Source organism: Watersipora subatra, chromosome 2 (genome assembly GCF_963576615.1).
Source record: "Watersipora subatra chromosome 2, tzWatSuba1.1, whole genome shotgun sequence".
Lineage (NCBI taxonomy): Eukaryota > Metazoa > Bryozoa > Gymnolaemata > Cheilostomatida > Watersiporidae > Watersipora > Watersipora subatra.
In genome coordinates, this window is record NC_088709.1 from 62,277,277 (window position 1) to 62,299,547 (window position 22,271).

General features: G+C 33.5%; 1 protein-coding gene across 1 annotated transcript; it reads right to left on the bottom strand.

Moving 5' to 3' along the window:
- Positions 1 to 448: 448 nt before the first annotated feature.
- LOC137387694 (uncharacterized) lies at positions 449 to 15,128 on the bottom strand. The gene is made up of 7 exons (XM_068074181.1): positions 15,095 to 15,128; positions 11,297 to 11,730; positions 10,804 to 10,921; positions 7,970 to 8,026; positions 5,360 to 5,470; positions 4,600 to 4,839; positions 449 to 1,105 (listed from the first exon to the last, which is right to left on the bottom strand). The coding sequence occupies exons 2-6, from the start codon at positions 11,611 to 11,613 to the stop codon at positions 4,630 to 4,632; spliced, it is 813 nt and encodes a 270-aa protein (XP_067930282.1). The 5' UTR covers positions 11,614 to 11,730; positions 15,095 to 15,128; the 3' UTR covers positions 449 to 1,105; positions 4,600 to 4,629.
- Between the last annotated feature and the right edge of the window lie 7,143 nt (positions 15,129 to 22,271).

The window sequence follows — 22,271 nt, forward strand, 5'->3', positions numbered from 1 at the left end:
TCAGACATGTTAGAAACAAGCAGTTTAGGAACAGTGTTAGCGTGTTAGATTGTCATACCGAATTCTGAGAGCTCAGATCTTTTATGATCTATCCGTTTTTTCAAATCTCTTACAGCGGCTTTTGATGGATGGACACAACTTTTATCATATTAGAAATTGAAATAGATTGAGGCAATTGCAACAACTGTTTGTTGTATAGTAAGTTGGAGATACAGTATAGTTTTTATGGTCAGCTGATCTTCTTGAATGCATGTGACTACAGACTTCAACAACATGTGTTACAAAGAATCCCGAACACTGATTTGGGATTTGCTTACTCTACGTTCAGTGAACTGTATGCTGAAACTCACATGTGACTTTTTTAGAGAGTCTTTTGAAGGTTATATATAGCCTAATAGAATCTGAGCGCCATCTAACAAATGGGCTACCTTGATCAGCTCATTTAATATCTATTTAAAAAATATTATATTACAAAACCCATTAAATACTTTAAAAAAAGACAATTATAAAATTTAAATGTATCTTTTCAACTAACATAATTGTCTTTCTTATATCATGTAAAACAACAAACCATTCTCTACCATCACACACAAAATTATTAAAATTTTGTGAGGTTAAGTTGATTGGATCTAACGATGACCAAAAATAGACAATCTATAAACAGAGTTACAGAATGTCAGGAAAATGATATGGTCACTTTGGTAGTGAGTTGACCTTGAGTAAATTTAGGTCTTAGCATAAATGTTTTAATTTTAGCATAGTGTTTTGGAATTACTTTAACTAGGTTAGTTTTTTCTGAAAGTTTTATCATAAAGAAATAGAAACAATGTTTGCTCAAATATAAGCATAAAAAACTAAAAGAAAAGAAAGAATTCTTTGAATATTGAGATTTACAAAGAAATGATTACAACCATACATATAAACCTACTAATCTTTGAAATGCTAAGATTAGAAAACTAATATGATGAGTTGAAACTAGAAGTTGGCCGCTGCTCTTATTCTGGATTCTGATTTGGAACAGTCTGTGACTGATCGTAGCGGGCTGAAGGGTATTGCGGGTGGGCTATAGAGCCACCGATAGGCTGCTTTTCCACAAGTTCTGGAACTAAAAGCAAAGTATTTTCACTAACAGTGATTGGTAACATTTTTATGACGGATTGGCACTCCGCTTACTTTTACTTCTACTTTTAAAAATATTACTTGTGGCGCTTTACCAACACCTAAAATCTTTATTGCCAATGCATCGTAACAATCAACACGAAACTAAAGAAATTCAGGAAAAAGGAAAGTTACTTGCTTACTGCATCCATTGTATTGTTTGTTTAATTTTATGTGATTCAGTAGCTACTACATACAGCTGTGAAAGCTGATCTGTAAGCTGAAAAAAAGGCAGTGGAAGTCTCTTTGCTTTTGCTAAATCGATCAAAGGTTTTGATTTGATTGATTTTTTCCAAATCAAGGCATCTGGTTAAAGACACTGTGCTTTATTAGTCAGCCAACCATCATATCATCAACCTTTTTTTAAACCACCAAGTATGAAGTATTTAACATCTTATTTTCTTTTGAGAATTTTTCAAATTTTATTGAACATTCTTGTTGACAAAAGTTTTAAAATTATTTCAACATTTCTTACAAATGTTGTAAACTTTGATGAATAGAAATCCCAATTTTATTTTTTATTATTATTAGTTAGTATTTTAACAATTTAAGCTTTAGTAATAATTATTAACATTTAGCTAAATGCTAATAATGTTTAATTTAACGCTGGTACTCACAACATAGTAGTATGTCGACATAAATCCCCCTACACTTTAGTAATCGTCTCTGATAACATTGTTTACTCTACTGCACTACACATTTAGTATAATCTTTACATAAGCTAATAGTCTGTGGCACACTGCAATCATTTTACATTGAGACTGAAAATGGTGACATATTAGTCCCGCAGCAACTGTCACAACAGGAAATGTAAATAACAATCCACAACAGCCAATCACCATTGCCAAAATGCTGTATATTACGCAGATTGTTATGGATGCATGGCGCATTAATGAGAACTTTGCAGCAGCAAGCTTTTTTAATAAATCTGTGTTGCCTTGGTGATAGCAGCGCTCTACCGTGAGCATAGCCAATAAATTATTGCCAAGAGGGCAACCCCGACATACAAAAATATGGTGTCAACTGGCCTTATGAGCAAAACATGTCTTCTCTACATACATTCTCTGCATACCACAGCTATATTTTGTCACCTAATTTATTTTAGTCAATGATTATATTTGTATCAAATAGATTTTATATGATCTCTAGAAACATCATGCAAATTAAACTGAACTGCGGATAATGACATAGTGGTGCTAACGTGTCTGAAGTCTTCTCTTTAAAGAATTACCAGCAGTATTTTTAAATTATTATTTTTGATATAATACAATCAACCAATGTCGTTACTCAGCAAAAGTTCAACAGTTGAGAATTTACAAAATTGTTTTAGAAGCAGAGGCAATCATTAAGCGAACTTTTAACTCTAATACAAGGACACTAGTTTTTGTCAAAATAGTTTTTAACTAGCTGTGCTACCCGGCATTGATCGGGTAATAAAAAAGCCTTTAGACCGAAGATTGATTTGTATTTAACATATTATAACAATATATACATATAATATAAATTCTAACTTTCAAACTTCCTAACATGAGAAAAGTGTTAGATGAAATCATTTATTAGGAAATAAAAACAACTGTAGAAGTTTTCAACCTTCGTAAAACAACTTGTAAACTCATATTTCCTCATATCATGAGGAAAAAGTTTCGTGCATTTCAAATAAATTAAAAAAATAAAACGACTATAAAAAGGTTTAGATGTAAATGTGAAATAATTAGCAAGCAATAGCTAAATTAAGTCATTTTGCTATGATTACGATAGAACAATATTATGTAATGATACAATTAAAATGAACTGAGAGAATAAAATAGAAATTTCGAATATGTTTAATTAATAATAAAAATTCTTGCATAAAAGTGTGTGTGTACGAAAAAAGGTTAGTATTCCACCAGAAGCTATTCATCAAAACTTTGAATGCGGAGCCAATACTACTCAACGGAGACCCTTCCCACAGAGATAATGTAATTGTCCGGGCGGGAAGAATTGTCCTTGACCCCAGGTATAGTAATTGAACCTTATGAAAAATATTTCCTAACAGGCGTGTTGTAACGCGTGGCCGCATTGGTAAAATAATCAGTGTGTGCTATAGCTATATCTACCGCAAAATTTTGTGTGCCAAATTTTGCGTAGTTTAGCCTTTTGTATGCCTTTGTAGCTGGAATGACAGACAGACTTTAAAAATTATATACTTATATAGATGATGCAAGCATTTAAATCAGTTGGCTAGCCAATGCTAAAAACAGCAAAAAAATTGTTAAAGGTTAACTTGCAGCAAGACTCGTATTACAGTTATTTGATATAAAAAGATTCACCGTGTCTTACTCTGTTGTGTTGTAGGTGCAAAATATGTGGAAATGTGATGACAAGCTCTTAAAAGCTAAAAAACGAACAGGTAATCACAGCCATCACAAAAATGTCGTAGGCTGGAATCCCTTTACAAAACGGCTCAAATAAGATGTAGCTGAACACGATGGCTTTTGTGTACGCTTTCATGCAACCTCATTCGTCGAAATATTTTCACAGATATACTTCACGCATTCATTAAAACCATGTCTGTTGTCCTTACGCATCTATTTTATCATCATTGTAATACTATCACTTTGAGCACTGATATCTCAAAATCTACCGTGAGAATTCGTTTAATTTTTAAACCTTAACTTGAAGGGGTGCATATCATCCTCAGATAAACATGACCATCCTGTCGGTCACCTGTAATAGTCGCAAAATGCTGCAGAAATTTTTTGCCCAATTTGGTAGTAAGTATGGGTCACATGATCTGATTACGACTAAATGATTAGACCTAACTGAAGGAAAACTGTAATGTAGCGAGCATCTATATTTGATAAGGGCTTTTCAGTAAAACTTGAATTGTTTGTCATAAACTAGTGCTACCGAACATTTATATTGAGCGTTTTGTATGCGTTTTATTTCATGTGGTAACCTCTATGTTTTTTAAAAACAACCAGGTTGAGTTGAGTACCTCGTCGAAATAAAGGGCTTCCAAGCTACGGCATTTTCGAGTTGGCTGGGATTAACTGTTTGTTTTCTAGCTTTCACGAGTTTGTAATCCCATTTCTATACATTATGCACCTACAACGCAGCAGAGTAAGACATGGTGAATCTTTTGATACCAAACACCTGTAATGTAAATTTAGTTGCGAGTCAACCTTCAAATGATTACCTATATAATACATATGTGACACAGTATTAGTTAAAACTAAGCTTTGTACAGTATATCCTAAATTTTTATTGTTGTCATTTTGGTGCATCCTTGATGCGGATGCTTTTTCTTACATCACATTGTGTACACAACTCTAAGTCTACTAATGTATATTACTTCCAGCAATGACCGCTGTTCTTAAATTTTTTTAAACGAAACATGTTAATTTAGTTATGTTGTTAAATTATGTTAATTTTCTTCTGATAACAAAAGGAAAGGACCACCTGTAGGCATTTGATGACTTTTCAAGTGGGCTATATCAGGAAAGCTCTGGAATTAGCCAAATTCTGCTGATTGGTTTGGATAGTTGAGGTGGTGTTATATGCGTTGCGACCCAGATGAATGACTTCGCAGAAGCAGCCCACAGCCCGGTAGCAATGTATTGTACTCATAATGTTTATTCCCAGCTCGACAATACATATCAAGACAAATAGGCTGTTAAAAGCCATGAAAGTGGCTGGGCCCTGCAACAAATAATACAAACTATTTTATATTAAATCTAAACATATGAAATCTTAGTAAACAAAACATTATGAGCAACCTGAAACAAATCTAAGCACAACATTTTTACCTAGCGGAAAGTATTTATAATGCTCTGAATCGACAAAAGTTACTATGACATATTAACAAAAAACATGTCCTTCATCTATATAAATATGTATATAAATATATATATACATATATATATATATATACATATATATATATATATGTATATGTATATGTATATATATATATATATATATATAAATATATATATATATACTTACTATAAATTTGGTAAGAAATAAGCATTTATCTGATGAGTGTTACACACCTTTTGTGTAATATGAAACTTTTAATAATGTTATGCTTAGTCAAATTTTAATAAATTTCTTACCAAATTTATATATATATATATATATATATAGATGAAAAACATATTTTTTGGTAATATGTGATAGTATATTTTGTTAATAGTACTGGATGAGTTTGTGTACTTACTGGATAGTAGTATATGTCGGAGATTTCTAGAATACCAAAAGAACTGAATGCAAGGAACAATGGAACAAAGACAGCAGAGTTTACGAAATTTAAAATCATGGCCGCTCTGATCTGCAATGAAATGAAAATACTTTTAAACACTTTCAAAATAAATCGCAGTGCATACCCTAAAGCTGGCAGCTAAGATTGATGTAAATTTTTCAACACAAAAACTTTAGAAGAAAGCTTGGAGAGAGTTTGTTAACGGCTTTCAACCAGCAGATAACAGTTAACTTATTATTACCAATTATTTTGCAACCATAGAGCAGACCGTATCATAGGGCACTGCTGCAATTCCATGTTTGATTTTTGTAGTTAACCAATCTGTAAGGCTCACCATAATAAAAATATTCTTTGTATAACACGTGTATAAAATCACAAGAAAGGCAAAACAGCAAGCTTAGTCAACGCCATTTTTATAAAATATTAATTTTTCTTTAACACAACACTCAAGTTTTTTGTTTTCAGTACCTTGGATTAAAAGCTGTGCTATTCCACGGTCCAACATTTTGGTTTCCTCCCTATCTTTGTTTTAGTTAGACTCACTGGCTAGTTTGGTTCAACATTGATGCTAACTTTTTTGAAAGAATTGACAACAGAGGCTAGTTTTACTTAGCCTACCTGTCCACAATCCTCTAACACTTGGTAGGTGCAATTTCCAGCTAGTAGAGGCATTAAAAACAATAACCATAATAATCAAGTTAGTGAAACTATAGTCACTGTAAGACAGAGAGTAACTCTGTGTGTTTATATTTCTCATTCTATCTTATGCATTGTTATGGACAGCCTGAACTTTTGGTCACATATCATTGAGCTAGCTTGGCAGCCTGTATGTTAGGTAAGTTGGCATCATGCCTGTAAGGTAAATTACTAGCATGTCTGTAAGGTAAGTTACATACATTTCTGTAAGGTAAATTAGCAGCATGTCTGTAAGGTGAGTTACTAACATGTTTGTAAGGTAAGCTACCAACATATAGTGTATGTATTGTAAGTTACCAACACGTCTGTAAGGTAAGTTACCAACATGACTGTAAGGTAAGTTACCAACATAACTGTATTGTAAGTTAGCAGCATGTCTATAAGGTAAGTTACCAACATGTCTGTAATGTAAGTTAACAAAATGTCTGTAAGGTTAATTACCAACACGTCTGTAAGGTAAGTTACCAACATGTATGTAAGGTAAGTTACCGACATATCTGTAAGGTAAGTTAGCAACATATCTGTAAAGTAAGTTACCAACATGTCTGTAATATTAGTTACTAATATTTCTGTAAAGTGAGTTACTAACATGTCTGTAAGGTAAGTTACCAACATCTCTGTAAGTGGAGTTTGCAGTAAAAACATCTGTTGAATTAATATTATTTCAATCATTCAGTTTTCTCATACATTTTGGGGTTAGGAATTCAACACTTGTTTCAGTGTATAGAACATTTCATGTATTCAGTGCTTCTTTTGAATTTTGATATCAAAACAAAACAATTGGAATGCATTATTACAAAAAACATTTAGTCAAGCGTACATGGATTTTGGCATTCAAAGGCAATTTTGAAATGAAGTAACTCCATATGTGAGATTTGAGAATACATGTATATAAAAAACTAAAATCTCTCTCACAAGTTGGACGTAAACTTAAACTAAAATCTTAATTATTGAAATATATTGAACTTTTGCCCATTGTTCCAATAATATATTTTTCTATAAATATTCTGTTTTTTTAAAGTGCTAAACTTGTTCTACGTTTAAGTTAATGCTGCCTTAGCAAATGCAGATTTTAAATGCACATATATGCTGTAGGCTTTCTGTCATTGATTGATCATCCCAAAGCCAAGCATTCACCAATATTAAAGGCAAAGCTCTAAAACTACCTTACTAATGCTTTGTTTTAGGAGTGAAAAAGCAATTTTATTATTACCATGTCATAAAAAATACATTTAGGCTAAAACGTTACAGTGGGCATTCAATGTCATGAAAATAAGGCCACTTTCAGCTTTAAAGACTTTCTTCACAATCTGCCCCTTTTGATTGTTAACTTTAACAAGTTTTTTATCTAGCAGTCTGTCTGAAACCAAAGTTTTAGGTGGAAAAAGGTTGCATTATGCTGATATTAATCTCACCACATTCATAATAAACCACATCACTAATACTTATAACCTGTGCTCTCTTGGCCAAACTGATAATCTTTTATGGCACACTAAACTGCAAGGGTATTGTACTAGCTACACTGTATATATTGTGGAAGAAATGTAGCATTTCATTTGGTCATAGTTTATGCTATTTTGATATTCATATAATCATCATCGCAATGCTATTGCTATAAGGAACATTTAGCATGCTTATCAAAACTGTTACAGCCTGAATAGACAAAACAACTAAAAGTAGTTGTTTAATCATATAGTTTAAAATAAATCTTAGAATTTTACCAGAAAACCACAATAATGTTTAAAAATGATAAAACAAAATATTACCATTTCTATTATTTCATCTAGGAAAAATTCATATAAGGACTTTTATGACGAATTGCTCTTGCAAGTTAGATCAGTAATGTAAGATCTTGAAAAGCTGTTTACTCACCCACGTGAAGTTGTTCCAGCTGACTGCAGCCAAACCCGCTAATCCAGTACTTAGAATCTACAGCAATGTAGTAACAAGTAATGTTTGATCTTTGGCTTATTGTTTTTTCGAGCTGCTTATCCCGGTGTAAATTTAAGCAAGCATTGCAACAGTTTGTTGAAAGTGGTAAAAGCAAATATGTTTGGCAACGGTCTAGTAGATATTGACTTCATGAAGTTACGCTTTAGTGTGCTAGCGAGATTGGTTGCGGTGGACTAAAAAATAGTGACTTTTTAAAACGATTTGTGATTCTACCTTGAAAACCAGTAGAAATACAAACTATTCTTTTACGCATGCAGCTTCTACCAAATTGAAGATTAGTAAACAAGTTGTTCTGCAACCTTCACTCGTCTACCACAATCTAGACTTATAGTTGCAGTGGCTTTAACACTTAGTTTTATACACAATTTTGACTACTGCAATCATCCAGAGTTATTCTGAAGTATTAGATCGGGTGTCTATGTGTTTTTTATTTCATGTATTAGTGAAAATACAACATTAAACAAAAAAACAGTTAAAGTTACAAGACTGGTTAAAAAAATAAAACAAAGCTTAATCCGTACATACTAAGGCATGATGAGGCCCACACAGGCAGTAGTACTGCAGCTAGTAGAGGCGCTGGGTCCACAGAAGTTGGCATAACTCAGCAAAGAAAACAACTTCCACCATTTCACAAAAAATAGAAAAGAAGGCCAGTCTTAATAAATTTGGGTTGAACAATTGATTTTAGGCTTTAAATATGCTAAGTGTTGAAATTTTGCGTAAAGTGACAGAGAAACGTTTTTATTGGAATAAAACTCTATATTCAATTGTTTTTGACTAAAAATCATATAGAATATTGGCAGCAGTAGACAATCGATTTTTAAAATCTAGTATTACACCGAGAATCTTTTATACTATATATCACTGGTCATAGTTTGATGCCGGGGTCAGAATGTCAGTTCAAAAACTAAAATTGTCAGTGCGACTCCCAATCAATGCAATCTTTACCCGACCTCTAAGTATGGTTTCTCACAGACGTACGTACAACTACTAATATAGTAAATATTTCTTCGTAGAGAACTGAACGATAAAGGAAACTAAATCTAATCTCAGTCTCTTTCGTTTAGAAAATCCTTGCATTCCATCATCAATTACGCAGTGTGAATAACAGTATGAATAGCAGTATGAATAGCGGGACAATCATTCATTGGGACAACTAGAGAGTATAAATAACAGTAGGTATAAAGATATCTACTGCAGTTTCGTAAGTTCCGCAGAATGTTGTACTTTTTCACGCTTTGTAAACAGTATCAGTTATGAGCATCTAGAAACTACGCTATTGGTATAGCCATAATATGAATATAACATGAAATAATACAATATAGCATTGTAAGATTCATTGCACTATTTCATAAAAATACATACATGTAATTTAGGCAAACATGCCATAACACAACAAAATGTAAGACAATATGACATCGTAATAACTAATATATTATTCTGGAATATAACTGAGTATAATATAGTTTACTGTCACATTATGTAGCATAGTAAACAATGTTATAATGCAACATAAGCTAGTATAACCTAACATTAAATTATATGGTATTGTGGAAATATTATATTTTATCATATTTTACTATATGATAGTATATGATATTATATAAGATGTTATATACATTATATGATAAAACATAATGATGATAATATACACAATTATATTATATTGTAACAATTTAATTATAATAATCATATTATAATATATATTACAACATATTTTTAATATATTGTAAATATGCAAAATGTGTATAATTAAAATCTTTAACATATAAGCATAAGTATAATAATACACAGGCCTATATATATAATATACATATATTTAGTACATAATGTAATATACAAATATATAATACATATATGTATGTGTATATAATATATGTATATAACATATATTACAATATATAATACAATATTATATATAATAATAAGTTACACTGCAATAAGCTACTTTACATTTCAAAAGATTCCAATATAGAGTTAAATATTTGGGAAACTAGTTAGCATATCGGAAGCTTTTATGCTTCAGAATATACTAAAATTATGTGATTATGACAACACTTTTCATGCACAACTGACAGTTTTCTAAAAATGAACAACATTTGAGCTAATGTAGAAATGACCTCAATTTTTATGCAATCACTCAAAAGTAAAGCTGATAACTCTTGTTGATAAACTTACATACAATTTATTTAGACTTCATCTGAAATTATTGGTTTTTTATTAACATTTGCGATTGTTTTTTATGTTTGAGGTGTTCTAATTTTCAGAATGTTTTACGATTAAAATCAATTCAATCAAAATCAATCAAAAAGCTCAGAAAAAATACATGCAAAAGGACATCACTAGTTGTTATCATTGCAATTGTTGCTATAGGCTATTCAGTGCAAGCTGCAACGTTTTGCCTGTTTATTTTTTGCATTTCTTTGCAAATAAAAATGTCATAACCACACTTTCAATTGCTGTGGGTGCTTTAAAATCAATAAAGACTTATCAGATTTAATTTTGCAACTTCTGGCAATCAGATTAATTCAAACCTACATAACAGTCACGAATGGTGGAATAGGCTTTTTGATAATGTCTACAAAAATTGGTTCAGGCTCATCTTCAACCGTATACTGTAAAAGATGAAAATAGTAGGTAATAAACCACTGACTTATTTGATATCCACTATAGCTTTTTAAGTAAATCATAATATGACTTACTTCGCATTTTGTTCATATATACAAAGAAACTCAATTAAAAAAACCACTCACAAAACCTCCACCCCAAACACCATAGCAGATACGAGAGATCCATGAATCCTGAGCAGCAACTAGAATTAGCCCAAACAGCAGGCAGACTGCACCAAAGACAATCTGGCAAATTGACAACCTGTAATGGAACAGTGCGGCTTCATTTGGTTTCATAAACCCAATTATTCTCATAACTTTTCTAAGCTTTTATAAACTTAAAACCTTCCTAGCAAAAGTAGCAGGTATAAAAGTAGCAGTATTTTTTTTATTTGCTGTTAGTAAGCTACCAAAGGAATTGAAAAATTTGAGCCACTATATTTGGTCTTGCCTTTTATTGGTAATTCGCGCAGAAAAGCTATGTTAATTATTTTTGACAAAGAAATTTCGTCTTTTTTAAAGTTCAGCTAATATATATTTAAGAGTTATCTATGAGAGAGTTATTTATAAAGCTTTTCTAGGAGCACCAAACATAAATTCACTAAAATCAATGTGTTTGGCTTTATGAGCAGCTCACCTTTTCATTTGAGCTCGGGGTTTAGCCTCAAATCTTTGATTACTTTCTTGAGAATTTTGTTCCAACACTGTGCCACTAGGATGTGATGCCAAGGCCTGATGATATGGCGTTGGCATATTTTCTGCTTCTTGCATCTGTTGGGAAGGATTTGTCAGCTGGGGCGTTGTTGGCGGTTGCTGCGCCTGTTGTGATAGTAACTGCGGTAGCGAGTATACTTGCTGATTTTTCTGCTGAGACATCGGTTGGGATTGGAACACATGAAGGGGCAGTTGCTGTTGTGGTTGCATCGGCTGTGGCGGTTGTTGTTGCTGGTACATGTTTGAGGCCACTTTCTGAAGTGGCGATGTTTGTACTTGTGGCTGTAGTTGTTGTGGGACTGGATTTTGCTGAAACACTTGCTGTGCTGAGTGCACTGACTCTGGCCGCTGTTGCAGCTGTAGTGAATATTGTTGTTGCTCCATGCTAGCTGTTCAGAGTTTAACAAACCAACTAAAGTAAAAGGCAAATGACTAAAGTTATATGTTTAGTCTTCTTCTGTAACAATTTTGAAGGTGGTTTTATTTGAAAACTAAAATTAATTTAAATGATCATTATAACCATTTTATGCAGCAATGACATTTTCATCTCACTACTTAATATAATAACAAAAAGTTACAAATATACTGAGATTTTAATATAGCGGTAAAACTGTATTGCTTAGTTGTTGGCTAAAGTGGCAATTATTACTCCTAGCAAACTGGTAGACTCGTATCCCGTGCAAGATTTTCAGGTATAATGGAGAAACACGGAGAATTGTACAGGTACAATTTTTCTGAAGCACTGTAAGGCAGTTGACTATTGCAGATGTCGGAGCAGTGGGCTGTTAAGCTGCATGCCACCAGTGTAAATCTATAAATCTAAACACAATGAGCTTGAATATCCACTATAGAGCTATAATCTCTTTTGTCGTTTGCGCTATTTAGCAGGAAGTATGGAGTCACATGATCAGATTACGACTAGATGATTAGACCAAGCTGAAACGAAACTATAAAGTAGCGATCATCTATATTTGAGACGTGCTTTCTGGTACAACTCAAAGCGTTTGTCATAAACTAGTGCTATGAGACGTTTTATTTTTATATAGTCTATATTTTTATATCTGTTTCATATAGTCGAGTCAGCTAAAGTTCTAACCACAAAAAACACTCCTTCGAACATCTACATTAGATAGTGTTGAAGCTGAACCTGCTTCACCATGTTTATATGATGGTAGTCACAATGATGAAAGTGGTAATGACCAGAAAATTCCCAAGATAAAAGTAGCCGACTTCATTTTAACGAAAATAGCGCGAAAAAGCCTTCAAAAACTATGTAGGTTTGGTTAAAAAGGTAGATGGTGAAGATTATGAGATTCAGTTTTTATAGCGGCCAACTTTTAGTATTAATGCTTTTAAGGTAAAAAATAATGATATTTCATGGGTGACAATTGACCAGATCACCATATGCCACTGTCTTGTCCGACACTAAACGAAAGAAAGAGGAAGAGAAAGAGGGAGAGAGAGAGAGGAAGAAAGAGGGAGATACAGAGGGAGATAAAGAGGGAGATAGAGAGGGAGAGAGGGAGAGAGAGGGGGAGAGAGAGGGAGAGAGGGAGAGAGGGAGAGAGGGAGAGAGGGAGAGAGGGAGAGAGGGAGAGAGGGAGAGAGGGAGAGAGGGAGAGAGGGAGAGAGGGAGAGAGGGAGAGAGGAAGAGAGGGAGAGAGGGAGAAAAAGAGAGAGAGAGAGAGAGAGAGAGAGAGAAAGAGAGAGGGAGAGAGAGAGGGAGAGAGAGGGAGAGAGACCTATCTCTTTAAAGAAGACCTATCACTAGCAGAATGAAGTCGTATTCTCAGCTGTTCAATATCTTTGGAAACTCCTACTTTAAAGACTTCTAACAATATCATTGTACTTCATGAATTTTTCTAATTCTAGATAATCTAACTACTGCTAAATGTATGTGTATATATTAGTGCTGGGCACGATTACTTCTTGGCCAATGGGTTTTTCAGGTATTGGGTTTGTTGATACAGATTTTATGTTTAAATTTTTTAAACATGAGACATATTTTAACATTTACATAGCAATTATATTTCTATTCAATTTAATTATTATTTTTCACAGTTTTTATCGACTAACTTTCATGCTCGCAGCGTTAACAGGCGAGTTGTTAAACAGTCAAGAGCGCAGGGTGCAATAAACCGAGTTTTTGTTCACACTGCTCAACGGATCCGGGTACCAAAACCTGAACTCGAAAATCAAAACCCAAACCTGCAAGATCGAGTTACTTGAATGTTCTATTTTCCGATACGTGAGAAAAGACTAACCAGTGAGTTCCACGAGTATTAGTACCCATGCCCAGCACTAGTATATATAAGCTCTCAATTTTAGTTTGCACATTACAATTATATTTGTTAGTTTTTACTTCATGTTAATTATGCTTAAATTGATAACTTCATTATATTTTATTATATAAATAAGCCATAAGCATTAAAACATAATCTATAGCACTAAATCCTTTCAAAATTCAGACAAGCTGCAATGATGACTAGCTGTTGCAATGGTGACAAATGTTAAGGCTTTTAATTTACCTTCATTTTGACATACATTATATTACTATGTGACATTGTTTCTATGTAGCTATGCGCGTTGTAAACATAATAACTAAGCAACACTATTGCAGCTTATCATAAATCACCGAGTTTGTCAAATAGCTAAAGTAACTTTTAAAATCGCAAATCTCTGATGTTGCTGAGTGACACATGTTTTTGAAATGTTTGAAGAAACTAGACGAGTTGTGCACATAACCAATATATCATTTCATAGAGCGAGCTCTATCAGAATATAGCTTTTAATAAGTTTAAAGGACTCTTAATAAGCAACTACATGCAAAAAACCTCTCTAAAAATTGCAACGATGATTATGGACAGACCAAGCTATTTTTTATCTCAATCACTTACCAGCATGACATGCAAATGGACTAACTCGCCTATTATTATGATAAAAGACTTGATGTAAGGAAGCTAGAGGAATGAAGACAGTATCCTTCAGGAAACTAGAAGTATTCAGAAATGGCCTACGTCAAGAAAGAAAAGAAAAGATTATGGGAGTTCCATCACAAAATCTTTTAGATATTTTGTGCTCTGCTATGGGTGTAAAAACTGCACTCCTTGCAGATAAAAATATTTCTGATGTAAGCGCAAAATTCCAAAATGCCAGACTTCACCCATGTCAAAACAGAATAATTGAAAAACCCGTAAAAAAATGCTGTATATGCTTATCCGAAAAAAAATTTGGCTTGCTTCTATGATTAACGTACTGGCAGAAAAGAAAATCAGCCAAATCCTGTGAATAAAGGTAAGTTTCCCGCTTACCAACCTTTTAAATCAAACTATCACAGTGGCAGAAATGAAGGTCAGCGTAGAGTGACCAATGAGCTACATGAGATGCCACGCTGGTTTAAGGACTAGTTAGCCAGTCAAGAGTCTCAAGCAGGTCAACAGCGCAGTGAGTATTAGCCACCAGTTGCGTATGCTTCGGCAGCAGTGCCTACAGCTGCTACTGAAAAACAATCGGCTATGGAAGCACCCAGCCACCAAGTAAAAGACAATACATTCATTTTTGACAAAATGGCTATCGAAAACATTGACATGCCTGTTGAGAAGGCAACAGCCAGACTAGCAGAAATAGTACCTTTTAAGGTAGCTACTGTTGTGCCAGCTTTCAATATTGAGGGAGCTAGGAATTCTCAAGTAAATGCGGAGGTAAGCAAAGTCAAAATTACCTTTGAGAAGGTTGCACTAGCTAGCTCTAGTGGAGTGGTTCCAGCCGTTGTGAATTGTCAGGAAAGCCTAAAGGAGACATACGATTTCGTTTCATTTGATGATTCAATTAACAATGATCAATCAGCTAGCAATGGCAAAGCGAGTGTAAGCAAAGTGACTACTAATTTGAAACGCTTGAGTAGATAAGCAAAGAATGCGCACAACGACCATTATCACCCTTCTAAGCCACTGAATGGACATAGGAGAGCACACAGTGGAATAGGAATTTCATGGGCAACATTTTTTTGCTGTCATTCTTTGCAGGCTCAGTCTCCTATGCTTCACTGGACTGAGCATACAGTAACAAATTTTCAATTGCCCATGCTACCACCATATATATTGCCTGACACAACTGCTGCACCTGAACCGTATGGCCTGACTTTGATTTTGTACAAACCTAATTGTATTCAATACAAAAGTGTAGCATTTCATAGTAAAATTGTAATGACTAAGATTGTGACACACTGTGAATTTTTTGGTGAGGCACAGACCAGGACTGATGACTATTTGGATCAACTAGTTTCACAAGACACTTGCTACTCTATGCGTAAGTGGCACACATCTCCACATGGTGGAATCAAAGTGTTTTTAGTACTTCAGTAACCTCATGTCTATAGTGATCAACAAAGCACAGATCAATTGGGATGACATAACTAAATACATTTTGCATGCCTATGACAATACTGCCTATAATTCAACCCAATTCAGCCCTAGCCATATGCTGTACGAAAGAGAGCTAGACATATCCTTTGAACTCTGCATGCCAATCACAATTCCTATGAGCTATGCGAGCAGCGAACAATTTAGTGTAGACATTATGCGTGAATCTTTAGCTATTTCATGGGCTCAAGCTCGTGACAACATCGAAAGCTCTCAGGCTAGCTATAAGTACTACCATGACAGACACGTTAAGGGACATGACTATGCAGTAGATGACTGTGTATACATTCTGGTACTTACAGTAACACCTAGCCAAGTAAATAAATTTACTAGTCAATACCCATGACCCATGTATTATCAAAAAACTGACAGGGGCAGTGAATATCCTAAACATACCTACAACCTTAGACCACGGGCTTAAGATTTGTTATGGCTTAGCTAGCTCTTTACTAATGCTAGTCCTTACTAACAAGGATTTGGCTATAGCTTATTCCCCTAATAAGCTAATACAATCATTGGTTGAACGCTGAATGAATACAGGAACGCGCTATTTGGGCGCTCTCATTCTACTATCCAATCGCCTCAGTACTAGGCATTACATTAGATTGGAATTTATTACGTAAGTAAACTTTTTACGAAAACAAGTTCCCCTGTAGCCTCAGGCAAATGGAACTTAACCTGATTAATCAGTTTCCTGTAAACAGTGTAAATTAAGAACTCGAGTAAAGAAGTGAGAAATTAAGAGAGTAGCACTCTGCCTTAGCACTAGAGTTTAAATAGAATGATACAAATAAAGTAAAACTAAAATATTCCCACGAACACACGAGCGGAGCGGAAGTGTGGGAGTTTTTATGATAAATGCATGTGCACACAACTTACGAAAATTATTCATCAACAATGAGACGAACCCTCGTCAAGAAATTTCATCAAAAAATTTAAGCATTGGAATGTAAAGTCATTAAAGTATAATAACGATACAAAACACATTTAAACCTATTTAAATATGTTACCAAGTCTTTGCAAACCGTCGGTATTATTTTAAAACTTACCCATCTGATCGGATTATACACAAATAGACAGATTAATTTGAACGAAAATTGCCACAAAAAGCTTGAAAAGCTCGGTTTAATAAAAGTTAAGACCGAAAATTTAAACGCCAATAAAGCCGTGCGACCGATTGTAGAACTATTTAGCAGTGCGCATTTCACGAGAAAACCGTGCTCATTTCATCAGTCTATGGCCATTTTTACTTGTATTCGAATTTATTCGAAGGTTTCTGTAATAAAGGTTGACCGTTTGAGGCGTAGACCGATTTACAGGTACAAAATTGTGGTACACAGTTTAACAGCCTGTGTTTTTTGTCCAATCACCAAAGGTTTCATTATTTGAAACGTTAGCCGAAATTCTTTACAACTTATGTACAAGCTAGGACCGAACTACAACACCCCTTCATGACGAGAACATTTTTTATTTTGCTACATTTTTATACATGTGAATGCTCCTACCCGCTTTCTGTTAAAGATCGCTTATCAAAACCATTCTACATTCATCGCAACCAACTTTCAAACTGTGTATAGTACACAGTAGCTTGCCATTTTACTTCTAATTTTGCATTTCAGAGTTATAATAAACATATTTCTTTATTGTTGTTGAATTACATACATTACAGTAAATTAGGCCTACAGCTTTATAACACTTTTATAACAGCTTTTATTTTGCTGCAGTTTGCAGAAATCTTCGAGACTCATGAACGCTCATAGGTTTTCTATTATTGCTGTATTACTATATTAACAATATTGGTTATTTTAATAATATCAGTGGATTTTACTTATAATATTTGCCAACATTGCATTTCTCCTATTGCAAGGGAGAGATATAAACGTGTAATATTTTCCTTCTATTGTTGTTGTTTGTCATGACCAAACACTTTTTAAATAAATTTTCTAAAAACCTATATAAATACCACAACTTCTCGATATTGCTACCTATGACGTTTTGAAATGTAAACAAAATTGTGTATTGGTTTTCTATTATTACTATATTAATAAAATTGATTATTCTAAGAATATCAGTGCATTTTACTTCTAATATTGGCCAATATTGCATTTCTCCTGTTGCAGGGGGAAAATATAAACATCTTTTCCATTCATTATTGCTTATTGTTGTATATAATAACACCCACACCCAGTACATTACAGCTACCATTGCAGTTATCCTATTGCACTGCAGAGCCACTTGATTGCTAATATTGCATTTCTCAACCATCAGTACCCTTTATTTTTTTTGCCAATATCTCTGGCCATCTCTTTGGTCGTGGGCTGTATGACAGTGGAATTTCTAGTTAATAAAATGGCAGAGTGTTTAATGGCACACAACATTCTGATATAAACGATGTAAGCTGGTAGTAATCAAATGGAATCAAGACGTTGAGTATTAGCACTTTCAACATTAACTAGTTCGTCTTCTCTTTTACTACCATTATCCATTGCATCAATATTGGCAAGTTGCCCTAAATAAATCAGTTCCGGAACGGTAGGCAGATAATTTCTTCTACGAGATTGCATAAATTTGTAAATAAAAATGATGGCAAAAGGCCCTAAAGTAGTTGGAATACTGAGTGATAAGCCAGTGGTGTAGAACCTCCGGAGTCATGAGTAACAAGATCAGTAGGATCGGTAGTGTGGAAGGTGGTAAAAGGAATGCGGATAAACTTGTTAGTTGGAAAGAGATGGATAGTAGCTGGGTTAGTAACATCAGGTATCTTATAATCTGATGATGAATCAGCTAAAACTAAGGTACTAAAGCCGTAAACTAACAGAAGAAATGTGTATGAAATTAATCGTACTTACTTAGATTACTCTCTAAACAATAGTTGATTCCCTGTCATCTTTTACAATTTATATATTTACTACAACAGCCAGTAGACTATTGATGAGTAGAAAAGTATAAACTATGCAAAAATAAACAAATTTAACATGCAAGCATACGAACAGGCACTAGCGCACGCACAAAGAACACCTTACAATAAAACCTGTTTTATTGTAAGGTGTTCTTTTTAAAAAATATTTTGTATTAAACAGTGTACATACCTTTTACTTGCAGCTAGTAAGTTGTTCACACGAACGGCGAGCTTTTGTCTTAATATGAACATGATAGCATCTGTTATACATTTTATCAGTAGTTAGCATTGCTAAGATGTTAGCGCTTACTAAGATTAATTTTAATCTTAGTAATATCTTTAATCTTAGTAATTTTAATCTCTTAAGATTAATTACTTTGTGCTTTCTTGATAGACTGTTGCATGTTTGATAAATGTAATAAAATGATAAATGATAAATGTATAAAAAATTAGTTATTAAATTTTTTATACATTTTTGTTTTAAAGCACTTGTATTTATCAGAAAAAAGAGCTGATCTAGTGTTCAGTTCATGTTACATAGTACTTAACTGACAGACCAGTTTATCGCATGTACACCAATTTACAGCAACTTTGAATATAAACCGTATAACAATACAGTTTCTCTTTATGTTTTTCTGTATCATTTTTTCTATGGTTTCTCAACAAGTTTCCATAATTAATTCTCACAATGCCATTTAAGGTTAATAGGTCGTGTTAGACCGGACTGAAACACACGAGAAAAAACACCAACCTGGTGAAAGGAACTGTTTTAATTAACACATAAGTAGTGAACCAACCACAACATTATGTAATGAAAAATGTTGGCAATAACTAATAATAATAATACGGTATATAATACATGGTATGTATATGTATATATACATGTATATAGGCTTCTACTAAGTGAAATAACAGGAATGCATCAGAATAGATGAGTGGTAGTATGTAAACCCCTCAGCTACCAATCAACAAAAAAACTTGTTAAAAGTTTTAGACTTGGAAACATATAAAACTATAATTTGCAGAACTTATGCAAAGAAAGGTTAGTAATTACAAATCTGTGAGATGATTGATAAATGGAGGAATGGAGATCTGTTAAGCAGTTTGAGTTACTTTTAGTAACTCAAAATGTCAACCCAGGGAAGGTGATGATGAGGTCCCTGTGTGCAATAGCAAGGCTAATCAAGGTGCGGAACCTCAAAGTAGAGTCAGCAGAAGTCTGTCTAGTTAGTTTAGTTTAGTCTGGTTGTCTGAGATAGCGCTTCAGTTCATTTTTGAAGAAATTAGCATTTACAATTTTACGTAGGGTAACCGGTAGTAGATTCCATAACAATGACTCTTAATAATCCAAACAACATTGACCAGCTTTTGATTTAAACAATGGTATTTTTAGGTTGATGTGTGTTTGACGAGTAGTTAAATGTGTTATCACCCTGTTTTGGTTTGTTTCATAAAATGTGTTGTGTGCTTTTATCAGTACTTTGTATTTGTATAACTTTTTAATAGTTAAAATTCTATATAGGTTGAATAGCGGATTAGCAGAAATGTTTAATTTCTGCTAATAATTTCTGCTAATAATTTCTGCTAATAATTTCTGCAGAGTAGCAAGTAATGTTTAATTTCGTAGTAGCAGTAGTAATCACCAAAAAAGTAATGTTTTTCATTTTTTACTGGAACAAAGCAGAGAACGAAGAAATGAAGATTTATTAAGTGAGTTGAACAAAAGTGAAGTAGAAGTTTGCAACCGTTTTACATTGCAGGGTGATTGAGATAATGAATTTTAGAAGGTAGTAACAGAAAGTTCGTAATACGAAACATATGATAGCAGACGTATTGCCCTGGTGCACACAGTAAAAAACTGACTAAACAATTTCTGTTTTTGAAAAGAGGTTGCTTTGGCAAACAACAATTTTTTTGAGGTGCCTTAACCAATAAAATTTGTAGGAAATTTTACCACCGTTTCACATTATAACAAACTAGTAAACTTGCAGTGTGATACGCTGTGAGACGCTTTCATGGATAATAATTATACTCACAGCTGTTTTAGCACTTACATGTATAAATTCTGTGAAGTCTTGTAAATTATAGAGGCTTTGCAAAGCTAACTAACAAATCTAAAAACTTACCTGGATAACAACCTTACAACTGATCACGTTTAACTACTGATTTTTTAACTTATCAAGGCTTTCCATAGCAAAACCGACTGTATTGCAGAGAGGGGCTAATAAGAGACTTTGCTAGTATGGGCAAGCTTACCAAAGCTGTCTCAGTTCGTGTTGTTGCACTTTTTCATAGAGCTTTCTAAAAGTTTTTAGTCCTTCGTAAATTTATATTTTAACCACAAATCATTAGGTTGAGTAATTTTGACTGAGTCTTTATTTCTCTTTTACAATTACTCTTTATGCTTAGCATGCATGTACAAGCTCTACGTGTGGCTAGAAGACTTTTCTTTCTTTACTTGAAAAGAATCGTTGAAAATGGCTCTGCGTAAAAGATTTGCTCGTCAAAAAATGTTTGGATAGTAGTATCAACGATTTCAGCAATACAGAAAAAACTTCGATGCCAGAAAACACTGTAGAGAGTATTGAACTACCAAAATAAGGCTAACGAAATAAAAAACAAAAGCAACAATCAGATTACCACTGCCAAACAAAATGACACTGAAGGTTTTTTTATTACAAAACATTATAATTAGGTTTCTTTGTTTGTTGTAAACACTGTTTGTGTTAGTTGCTTTCGAATATGTTTTGTGACATCCGATGAGTTTTTGTATAAACTTGTAAACTTGTTTGTAACTTTGTAGTTTACCATTTTGTAGCATCATGGCTGTTTTCTCAACTCAACGCTAAATGGATTGAGGCTCATAAATCCATATTCTATCTTGTTCTTTATGTAATTATCTTTAGGCCGGTTTTATTCGCAAGCTATAGAAAGCATCAAAAATTCTATGAGCTTTTATAAAATGTTGTGAATAAATGTACGCAGTCAAAATTTACATTAAAACTTTAGGACATAAAAGTATGATAGCTCTAAAAAATTTCAGTCAAAACTGCAATGTCTTTGAAGGTTAATCACAAGTAATACATGTAGATAATAATTTGTAGAACAATATTTTAGCTTTCCAATGCATATTGACTCGGGATCTACCACAAATTGCAGCTAACTTATAGAAGCTTTCTTTTATCCATCTTCAAGGTTAACACTGCGTTAAGAATTGGCTTGAGATCCTGGAAATTTTCTAAGTTGTATGCGCCTAGCAACAAAACGGTTGAAACTAAAAGATGCTGTGTTAGAAATCACCGAAGCTAAGCCAATATGTATTTCAAATACAAAACAAAATTGTATAAGTTTGCTGACCTTAGAAAAAATGTCTTTGTAACATATTGTCAATTGCATAAGTACATGTAGCTGTTGGAGCACTTTGTCTGCTGTCCGGAATCATTCTCATCCTTGTTGAAGCAAACTTTCCTTATGCGTGGGTCTCCTTTATTGGCTATGGTATCTGGTGTAGACTGTATATAAGTTGATGTAATTATAGATGTGAGAAGCAAGCACAAGAATCGGACTGTTCTCTGACA

Coding starts and splice junctions, on each gene's coding strand:
- LOC137387694 (XM_068074181.1), bottom strand. CDS start 11,613: ATGTACCAGCAACAACAACCGCCACAGCCGATGCAACCACAACAGCAA. Junction 8,027..10,803: donor GTGTTTGGGGTGGAGGTTTT/GTGAGTGGTTTT, acceptor ACATTGCTGTAG/ATTCTAAGTACTGGATTAGC. Junction 5,471..7,969: donor GCTGGAACAACTTCACGTGG/GTGAGTAAACAG, acceptor ATTTCATTGCAG/ATCAGAGCGGCCATGATTTT.